This window comes from Solanum lycopersicum, chromosome 4, assembly GCF_036512215.1.
Source record: "Solanum lycopersicum chromosome 4, SLM_r2.1".
Taxonomy (NCBI): domain Eukaryota; kingdom Viridiplantae; phylum Streptophyta; class Magnoliopsida; order Solanales; family Solanaceae; genus Solanum; species Solanum lycopersicum.
Genome location: NC_090803.1, coordinates 824,135 through 835,407, shown reverse-complemented (window position 1 = coordinate 835,407; position 11,273 = coordinate 824,135). Strand labels below are relative to the sequence as shown.

The following is an 11,273-nucleotide window of genomic DNA, read 5'->3' as shown; positions in this document are numbered from 1 at the left end:
CTTTTGATATTCTAATTCATCTCTTGATACTATTTTATCAATTGGTGAACTAAAATTAGAAATATCATCAATGAGAATTATTAAAAATCATGATATATAACAATGAAATTTCGACAAAAACAAAAATTGTAAAACATTATTTTCATCATTCAAATATTAATAAATTTTAATTGGGATTAAGAGATATATTTGTTTGTCTATCTTAAAACAACAACTATACTTTTTTTCTTAGAGAAACTTTTAATTGGGGGATAAGATGAATTTTCAATATCTTCAAGGAGTAATTTGCAATATCAAGAGAAAGAAAAATGTTGTTAGACACTTGTCAAGTAATGAAGAGAGACAACATGAAAGATTGACACGTGTCAATGAGGATCTTTTTGTTTTATTTTCTCTTTATTATTTTTTGTAATAAAATTTAGGATGAGTTGTCAATAAAAGAAGGGAAAAGGGGTCAGTCCTTTTCGAATAATTTGATGCTTTTCCCAAAATGGAGTTTTATTTATTTTATTATAAAGAAAGTTTTTTTTTTTTTTGAGTACTACTTAGCATGGCATGACACGTGGTTGATAATGTTTTTCTCACTATTTGGTCAAATATTGGATATTTTTAGTAAGAAATACACCATCCATAATCATGCTCATGTTTGAACAAAAAATAATTGGTTAATATTTGATAAAAATTAAAATTATAGGAAAAATAATTTAAAAATTGTACGTGGAATCGAATTAACACTTCTCAAATCAGGCTAGACTTATTTTAAATAAGATGGGGGAATTGTTCGTGATCACAAAGATAATAATTAGTGGGCTTGTGCCTGGTTTTATGAATAAATAAGCTAGTTATTTTAATGTCTTCACATAATTAATTGAAAATCAAGATATTTTGATTTTTTTTTCATGAATAAAGTGAAAAGTTGTCACGATATAGTTTGTTCTAATTTCACAAAACACGAAATTTTGAGATAATATCAAAGACAATTTAATTGTCATATCAAAATTTATGTAGAATGTCTCAATCCAGTTTCTGTTATTTGTGATGTATTCATGTATATACTTTTTTCGTGATATCAAATTATTACGAACAAAAAATAATAACGATTAGTATATGCAAAACACTAATTGGGATATGTAACTATTTTCATGTGATGGAATAAAAGGACAAGAAATGCTAGATATATTATTTAGGAATATTATGCGGCATAGGTAATAATATTTTAACGTGATATATATCTATTGAATATAGTATTTTAAGGCTTTGGTGAAGCTTTTTTATTGATTGACGAATTACTATTGTTACTTATAAATAGTAATTTTACCTTATTAATAATTTTCATTAAAGGAGATTTAAATAAATCTGATCCTCATCTAACGCGTTATTATATTTCAAATAATCTAATATTTAGCAATATGGCTTGAGAAAAATTCTTGGGCGCAGAAATTTATTATATTTAAGTTATAATAATCTCCTTATGGGAACCATTAGAGATTGTATTGTGATATGAAAAACTTAGAATTTGTGAGTTTTCATATATTTTAGGTGTTTTTAACTTCATTTTAGTGTCGACTTAATATGTCCAACATTGTGCGTAAGAATTACCATGGTGAAAAAACATAGTTAATGTTATCATTTTTCGAATTTTGTTAAGGTGAAAAAACATACATACATTAACCATCACAAGGTATTTGCGTTCTTTGAAGATAACTTTCTTGATCTATGTTAGACGTCTTTTTCAACGTTACCCTCCAACGTGGCCTCTCTCCAACCTTACTCTTGATGCTGGATTGAAAATAATCATTCTTAAGTTATTAAAGCTTGATTGAGTACATGGTTCCCCCATTTCGATAATTTTCGTGTGTCATAACATATCATTTTTTAGGTGATTCAGATTCTGACGTTAAAAATGTCAAATTTTTTTGTGGACGTCCATCAAGACCTTGGCTAAGCAGCCGATTGTCCCTCACGGCTAGTGCGACACATTTTAAAGGTCAAACGAGCCCGAAGCGCGCATACCTCCCATTTCGTCGATTTTCTTCTGCTATAGCACATCATTTTCTTGGAGATCCGTATTCCGATGTCAAAAATGTCAAAATTTTTGTGGACGTCCGTCAAGACATTGACTATGCAGCCGGTTGACCCTCACGGCCATTTCGACCCATTTTCGAGGTGAAACGAGATCCGAAGCGCGCACACCCTCCGTTTCGTTGATTTACGTGTGCTATAACATACCATTTTTTTGGTAATCTATATTACGACGTCAAAAATTCCGAAATTTTTTGTGGACGTCCGTCAAGACCTTGGCTATGCATCCGGTTGGCCCTCATGGCCAGTTTGACCCATATTCAAGGTCAAACGAGCCACAAAGAGCGCATACCCCCCCCCCCCCCCCCGCCCATTTCAATGATTTTCGTGTGCTATATAGCACACCATTTTTTGGGTGATCCGTATTACGATGTCAAAAATGCTGAAATTTTTTGTGGACATCCGTCAAGACCTTGGCTATGCAGTCGGTTGGCCCTCACGGAAGGTCCGACCCATTTTAAAGGTAAAATAAACCCCAGAGCGCGCATACCTACCATTTCGACGATTTTCTTGTGCTATAGCACACCATTTTTTAGGAGATCCGGATTCCGACGTCAAAAACGCCAAAAGTTTTTGTGGACGTCCGTCAAGACCTTGGCTATGCAGTCAGTTGGACCTCACGGCCAGTCCGACCCATTTTGTAGGTCAAACGAGCCCCGAATCGTGTATACCCCCCATTTCGATGATTTTCGTGTGCTATACCATTTTTTGGGTGATTCGAAATCTAACGTAAAAAATGTTGAAATTTTTTGTGGACGTCCGTCAAGACCTTGGCTATACAGCCGGTTGGACCTCATGGCCAGTCCGACCATTTTAAAGGTCAAATGAGCCCCGAGGCGCGCATACCCCATGTCTCGATGATTTTCGTGTATTATATAGCACACCATTTTTTGGTTGATCCAAATTCCGATGTCAAAAATGCAAAAAAAATTTGTGGACGTCCGTCAAAACCTTGGAAATGTAGCCGGTTGGCCCTCACGGCCAGTCCGCTCCATTTTAAAGAACAAACGAGCCACGAAGCGCGCACACCTCCATTTCGATGATTTTCGTGTGCTATAGCACACCATTTTTTTGGTAATCCGTAGTGCGACGCTAAAAATGCCAAATTTTTTTGTGAAAGTCCGTCAAGACCTTGCCTATGCATACAAACGGCCCTCACGGCCAGTCCGACCCATTTTCAAGGTCAAACGAGCCCCAAAGCACGCATACTATCCATTTCGACGATTTTCGTGTGCTATAGCACACCATTTTTTGGGTGATCCGGATTCTGACGTCAAAAAAGTCAAAAAAAATTGTGGACGTCCTTCAAGACCTTGGCCATGCACACCGGTTTTGCTCGAATATTTTTTTTCTTCTTTGATTTACAGTTGATGCCTAGTGATGGACTGTTTGATTTCAAATTGAGTGTGTTTGAGTTGTTAGAGGTATAATCTATGCTCTTGTGTTTGTTGTTGTTTTGTTCGTCGATGATATGGCTTTAATCACTGGTTCCATCGAATGATTTTAATCAATTATGTTTTAGGAGTTATTTATCGATTTTATTTAAGTTTGGTTAGCATAGTTTCTAGTTTTCTGGTTGTTTTACTGTTCCTATAGTTCAGCTTGTGTGTTTACTTCCTTTTACTTACTAGATTAATTTGAGTAATTGTTTTTCTCATTCCTGTGATACGTGGAGCTTTGGTCTTAACAAAGTCAGATGATTTGAAAGAGCGAACTGGGAGGTTGCGACTATCCACCTAGTTCTTGTGATTTTTTGAGTGTTACAAATTTCACATTATATTGCGCTCGAAGCCTCTGAAAATTCCCCACACTTAGACCTAAATCCCTTGGATTTAATCGTGTCTTAGGAATTTCGAACTGATTGTCCGAACTTTGAACAGTGATCAAAGTCAATTTCTTAACCTAAATGCACTTAAACTTCCAACTCAAGAGCTCAAATCCACGTGAAGAGTTCGAATTGATACATAAATTCCTAGATCAAATTATTCATTCCGAAGCTAATGGCACTAACTAAATTTCATTTGAAACAAATAGTTTTGATTGTTTACAAAGACCACTTGTAATAACTTAACGTCTCCAAACTCTAAAGCTTCCAAAATAACCACAATTTTTTTTTATTGATTTCAAAACAAAATTTGTAAACTGACCAAACATAGCTCAGGTCAACTATTGAGAGATATAAAACAATATTGTTTCAAAAAGGAAAAAGAGTCTGATATAAAATGATATTTTACATTTTATTTTATAAAAAAAAAATTATTTTCTTGGCAAGAGTAGGATTTTTGATGTAATCATAGAAAACCTTTGTGATCCAAAAGTTGCCAACCAAAAACAACAAGTCAGTGCGATACTTTTTGAAGAAAAAAAAATCTTGTAAGGCGTAAATTAAATTAAATTGAATTGATTCAATTTTTTAGTTTTTTTAGATTTGGTCAAAAAAAAAATTGATTTCATATTTCAATTCATAACAATTAAATCATTAATATAAAAATTTATTGTAGTTCAAGATAAAGATAGATATAAATATAAAAGGAATCAGATTCAAAAAATTACTATAGTTCAAGATAAGGATACAAAATAATCAGGTTAAATTGAAGTAATTCAATTCTTTAATTTTTAAATTTGACATTAATGTTTCTTCAAAAATTTTGGTTTGATTTCTCGATTTGTAGCAATTAAATCATTAATTAATTCTTCATTTTTAGGTTCGATACTAAAAAAATTTCAATCTTTTTTTGTTTGATTTGTCAATTCATTGTAATTAAATCATTGAAACTACATTGAAGATAATTATATGAAAGTCGAAAAGCTGCCGACGAAAAATATTGTATGTCTGACACGATACAAATAAATATCTAAAAAATTATATTAAATTGAATTAAATCAATTCTTTAGTTTTTAACGTTTGACATTGATATTTTTCTAAAAAAAATGACTTGATTTCTCAATTCGTAGCAATTAAATTATCAATTAAAAAATTATTTACTGTAGTTCAAGATAATGATAGACATAAATATTAAAAAATCGGGCTCAATTGAATTAATTCATTTCTTTAGTTTTTATATTCAACATTGATTTCTATTTCAATAATTTTGGTTTGATTTCTCAATTTGTAGCAATTAAATGATTAGTGAAAAATTGTTGTAGTTCAAGATAAGAATATGCATAAATATATTTCAAAATCATGTTGAATTTAATTAATTCAATTCGTAAGTTTTTAAGTTTGGCATTGATATTTTTTTTTCAAAAAAAATTGATTTTATTTTTCAATTTGTAGCAATAAAATCATTAATGAAAAAAATATATTGTAGTTCAAGATAATGATAAACATATATATTAAAAAATCGGATTGAATTGAATTAATTCAATTCTTTAATTTTTAGGTTCCGCGTTGATACTTTTTAAATTTTTTGATTTGATTTCTCAATTTGTACCAATTAAATCATTGATAAAAAATATTGTTATAGTTCAAAATAAAGATATGCATAAATATCAAAAAAGAAAATGAATAAATCAATTCTTTAAATTTTTAGGTTCAACGTTTATATTCTTTTAAAAAAACAAGTTATTTGTTTAGAATATTTTAGGTCATTTTTATATAAATAAAAACTTGAGCATATTTGATGCAAATAAATTTGTTGCGTAAAAAATCTAAAAAATATATTATGAGAGTAGATTGTATGACAGTACTTTAAGAAAACAAATATGTAATGCCGTCGTATAAAGAGGTTGTTTACGAGAAATATGTTATTTCATACTAATTATTTTGAAATTAATTATTAAAAAATAAATTATTTTATTTTGGGATGAATTATTCAAAAATAAATCACTTTATTTTATTCAAAAATTATCTATTATTTTCAATAAAATAAAATAAAATAATTTTACATTTTATTCTAAAATAAAAAAAAATCGTGTGTTGACTATCGCATACCATAAATGCCCCTACATTTTTATATTACCACGTGCTTTATTTTATTCTTCTAATATGTCTTAATTTCGTGGCCTCTCTGAGGCCACATAGTATATATTGTTACGTTAAAATTAAATTATAGAAAATATTTTCTGTATTTAAATACATATGATACATTAGTTTTTATTTGAAAAATATTTAATAATATTATTTATATTGGATCTCACTTATTTGATAAAAAAATATGCTTTTTAAAAATAGTTTTGAAATATCATAAAAAAAATTTCATAATTCTCAAATTATATGTCGAGTCAAGTTAAGCGTAAAATAAAAAAAAAATTATTAAATAGCACTACTTACTATTCCTCTTTGTTTAAGCCTACCTTATTTGCGTTACGTGTTCATGCAACACATATAAATAGTGTAATACATAAGACTTAACAATCATAAGAGGAAAATGATGAAAATATCCTCCTCCTCCTTATAATTATCTCTAATAACGATACATTCGATGACTTTACTAGATAAAATCTTAAAGTTGAGTGACCTTTTAAGATAATTTTGTGACATTGCAAAGCTTTTTTCATATTTCTTAAGTTATATGCTAATGAGTTAAACTACATCACATAAATTAAAACTATATACCGATTGGTTGCATATTTCCTAAACTATATACCGATCGGTCAAACTACATGACTGTTGAGCCTACTTATTAGTTGCATGTTCATGCAGCACCTATAAATAGTGAAACACATAAAGAGTTAGCAATCACAAGACAACAATGATGAAAATACCAAACCTTCTTCTTATGGTTACCTCCAATAACACTACATTATTCTTCATTATATTGACAATCTTCATTTCTATTATTCTTAAGAAATGGAATACTAGTGTAAGAAATTACAATAAACCATTTCCTCCAGGTCCAAAATCATGGCCTATAATTGGATGTTTTCCTCAAATCATCCTGAAAAATAAGCATGCATTAATTAACCGAATACACAAAATTATGGAGGAAATGAACACTGAAATCGCTTGCATTCGTGTTGGTAATTATCATGTTATTCCTGTAACTTCTCCTGAACTTGCTTGTGAGTTCTTGAAGGGTCAGGACTCTATTTTCTCATTCAGGCCTCTTTGCATGTCCGCGAGCCTCGTTAGTAATGGATACTTGACTCCAATTTTTGTCCCAAGTGGTGATCAATGGATGAAAATGAAAAAAATTCTTACTTCTCATGTGTTGTCACCAACATCATTTCAATGGCTTCATTGTAAAAGGAAGGAAGAAGCTGACCACCTTCATCGATTAGTTTACAATCAATGTAGCAATCAACTTGTTATTAACTTAAGAGAAGTGACAAGATATCACTGTGGTAATGTAATTAGGAATATGATTTTCAGCAAGAGATCATTGTTTGGAATTATAGAACAAGATGAGGAACAAATTGATGCAGTTTTTACACTTATTGAATATGTTTATTCTTTTAGTATATCAGATTACTTACAATGGTTAAGTTTTCTTGATTTGGATGGTCACAAGGCAATTATCAAGAAAGCATATGCTATAGCAACAAAATATATTGATATTGAAGTTGATAAGAGAATTCAAATATGGAAAGATGGCAACAAAACTTTGGAAGAGGACATTCTTGATGTTCTTATTATGCTCAAAGATACAAATGGAAATCCATTGATGAATGTTAAAGAGATTAAGGCACAAGTTCTTGTAAGTATACATTCATTTACTTATAAATCATGTGATAAAACAAAGTAGTGTTGTGTTGTTTAATCACCTTTGGCCAATTTTATGAGTGGCAGACTATCTTTAAAATTTGCTTATTTTGAAAAGAGTTTATAACTTTATAAAAAATGTATTTTTGGATTTGGTTAATCAATTTAAATAACATTTTTGTCAATTTGACCAAGGCTCTTAAACAATTTTTCTTTGGGGGGGTACCTTATGTATTAACTCATCATAGAAAATTAAACATAAATTATTACTCATCTACTCAAAAGTGTTGGTTATACAAAAATGTTCAGGAATTCTTTATGGCAACAGTGGATAATCCCTCAAATGCAGTTGAATGGGCATTAGCAGAAATGTTGAATGAACCAAAGTTAATGCAAAAGGCCATAGAAGAACTCAACACTGTTGTTGGGATCAATAGATGGGTTCAAGAATCAGACTTGTCAAGGCTAAATTATGTCAAGGCTTGCATAAAAGAGGCCTTTCGACTCCACCCCTTTATGGCTTTTAATGTTCCTCACGTGTCTGTCTCCGATACCATTATTGGTGAAAAGTACTTCATCCCTAAAGGGAGTATAGTGTTACTAAGTCGCCTTGGACTTGGACGGAATTCTAGAGTTTGGGAGGATCCATTAAAGTTCAAGCCGGAGCGCCATCTCAAAATGAAAGATGGTGGTGAAGTAGTTCTCACTGATTCAAACTTACGTTTGTTATCTTTTAGTATTGGAAGACGAGGTTGTCCAGCAGTGAAACTTGGTTCAACAATTACTACAATGTTACTTGCTAGGCTTCTTCAAGGATTTACTTGGGATTTACCATCAAATTCACCATGCAATGATTTAATTGAGTCATCTAAGATTAATCATTTTTCTACCTTACCACTTCTTGCTCAGGCAAAACCAAGATTAGCTAAGGCCATGTATCTTTAAGCTACAATATTTTTCGTATTTATTTGTCTAAGTCTTAGTGTGTGAAATTGTTTTTACTATTAATCGTGTGGTTTAAATTATTGTATTGTTTTTCATCCTATATATGTACTGACTATGATTTTGTTTACTTAATTTAATAAAGTATCATTTGAATAGATTATTGGATTAACATGTGTGTTCTTTACCTGTACGGTAGATATTTAGTATATGGAGTTATTTATCTCAGAAACTTGAAGATTAAAATTATCAATTCTTATAATTTGATCTTGATTATGAGAGTGACTCTATTGCCTATCCTATTAAGAATTTAAATAGGAATTCAAAAGTATGGCATATATACCATTGCTTTTAAGTCAGGAGTTTTTATTGATTTACTAAATCGTCATTAATTGTTCTAGTCATGACTTTTCTATATAGTTGAAAAGAAATAATATGTTTTAATTTTATAGTCTTTTTTATATGGCATATTATATGTATAAATGTTGTTATGTTAAAATTAATTTATAGGAAGTATTTAATATGTCTTAGTTTATATGCCATATTATTTGATCGGTTAAAAAAAAGAACACATTTTTCTTAAAGATAATTTTGTGATATTGCAAGGTTTTTTTATATTTCTTAAATTATATGATGATCAGTCAAACTACGTTATATAAATTAAAACGAAAGAATATTTTATTAAACTAGTTACGATACCTCTTTGTTGAGGCTACCTTATTAGCTGCTTGTTCATGCAGCACCTATAAATAATTAGATGTTTTTAAAATTATGGAGGAAATGTATAGACCACACAAGCATATATACTATAGTTCAGGATAAGAATCTACATAAAATATTGAAAAATCATATTGAATTGATTAATTTTAATTTTTTAGTTTTTACGTTGAACATTGATATTTTTTAGAAAATTTAATTTCTTGATTTAGCATTAAATGATTTATGAAAAACGCTATAATCCAAGATAAGAATAGACATAAATATTAAACAATTAGATTGAATTGAAAAGAAATTGATTTTCAAATAAGTTGATATACATCATATCAACATATCAATTCATAATGTATACGTATGACTAATTAAAAAATAAGTTGTGTCGCTTGTATATCTGATTTTGGGCCAATTTTTATATAAATAAAAACTTGAGTAGAATTGATGATCTTCATAAAGTTATTTCTAAAAAATATATTATGAACTAAACCAAAGGAAAAGAAAATTAAAGCAATTGAGAAGATTGAATGTCACAAATACTTTTAAGAAAATAAAAAGTACTATGGTATCGAGGGGTCGTTTGATTAAGAATAAAATATTTTATAATTAATTATTTTAAATAAATAATTTAAAAATAAATTATTTTACCATATATATCTTATTACTATAATATAAATGGTAAGATAACCATTTAAAAATTACTTAAAACTTTTTTACAAATATAAAATAAAATAATTTTATATTTTATCCTATTAAAGATAAAAGAAGTCTTGTGATAACTTGTGCATACAATAAATGGCCCATACATTTTTTCTATTCCCTTGTGCTTTATTTTATTCTTCTAATAACAATTTAATTCAGTACTCCCTGTAGAAAATTAAATGTACAATTGCTTTTACATTAGGAGTTTTTATTGATCAACTATATCACCGTTAATCGTCCTTATGACTTTTCTATATAGTCGAAACGAAATGAAAAGAAATAATACGTTTTAATTTCGTGATTTTTCCTATACGCATATTATGTGTTGTTAAAATAATATTATAAAAATATTTTTTGAATCTCAATTTACATGGCATATATTATTTTAGTCAGTAAAAAAAATACATTTTTTAAAGATAGTTTTGGGACATTACAAAATTTTAAAAATCATTTTGAGACATGACAAAGTTTTGTGTCTAAAAGTTTTCTCATATTTCATAAATTATATGTTAGATCAGTCAAACTAATCACATAGATTAAAAAGAAAGAAGTCTTCTGTTAAATTAAGTAGCTAGTAGCTACCATTTGTTTTAGAGGCTTCATAGACGGCTTCATAGACAAATATTATTAGTCCTTTATTCTTATTCATTTCAATTGTATACGTTTAAGACGTGAGTTGCCATCTTTAGCTAAGTTATTATCTTTTAAGTTATTGCATGAGTTATAACTCTTGTATTAAAGTCTTCCGCTGAATGAGTAAGTCAGGCCAAGGGTTCGCTTGGGGCCAGCAATGGTTCTCGAGTGTCGGCTACGTTCAAGGTGTGACACCCTCACTCCGCTGTAGCGGCTCCGCCAGAGCGGCAAAATCCCTCGTCAAGGCAAGTTATGCGAGACAATGAGCTAATTAAAGAATTTCAAAATTCCCATTTCACACAACACACCCCTGACCCACGACGCTCAGAAAATAGCCTTTACGCTATGATTGATTTCGGGAGTTCTAATCGCCCAAATTTAATTTCATAAATTCGTACGGGTTCTTTAACGAGTTATCTAACTACTCATGCAATCAAAATCATAAATGATTCACTCGATTATTACCATATTTTCCCACACCTCAAAAACTCTGATTTCATTCAAATTTGAACTGTATTTCAATTTATATGATACATTATTTTTTATTTGATAAATATTT

General features: G+C 29.7%; 1 protein-coding gene across 1 annotated transcript; it reads left to right on the top strand.

Annotated features, from left to right (window-relative positions):
- Positions 1–6,632: 6,632 nt before the first annotated feature.
- On the top strand, positions 6,633–8,734 carry LOC101243884 (isoleucine N-monooxygenase 1-like). Its single transcript, XM_004237176.4, has 2 exons — positions 6,633–7,721; positions 8,036–8,734. The coding sequence occupies exons 1-2, from the start codon at positions 6,777–6,779 to the stop codon at positions 8,669–8,671; spliced, it is 1,581 nt and encodes a 526-aa protein (XP_004237224.3). The 5' UTR covers positions 6,633–6,776; the 3' UTR covers positions 8,672–8,734.
- Positions 8,735–11,273: the final 2,539 nt, after the last annotated feature.

Excerpts from the sequence above, each read along its gene's own strand:
- LOC101243884 (XM_004237176.4), top strand. The coding sequence starts at position 6,777 with ATGATGAAAATACCAAACCTTCTTCTTATGGTTACCTCCAATAACACT. Across the intron at positions 7,722-8,035 it reads AGATTAAGGCACAAGTTCTT|GAATTCTTTATGGCAACAGT; the intron begins GTAAGTATACAT and ends AAAAATGTTCAG.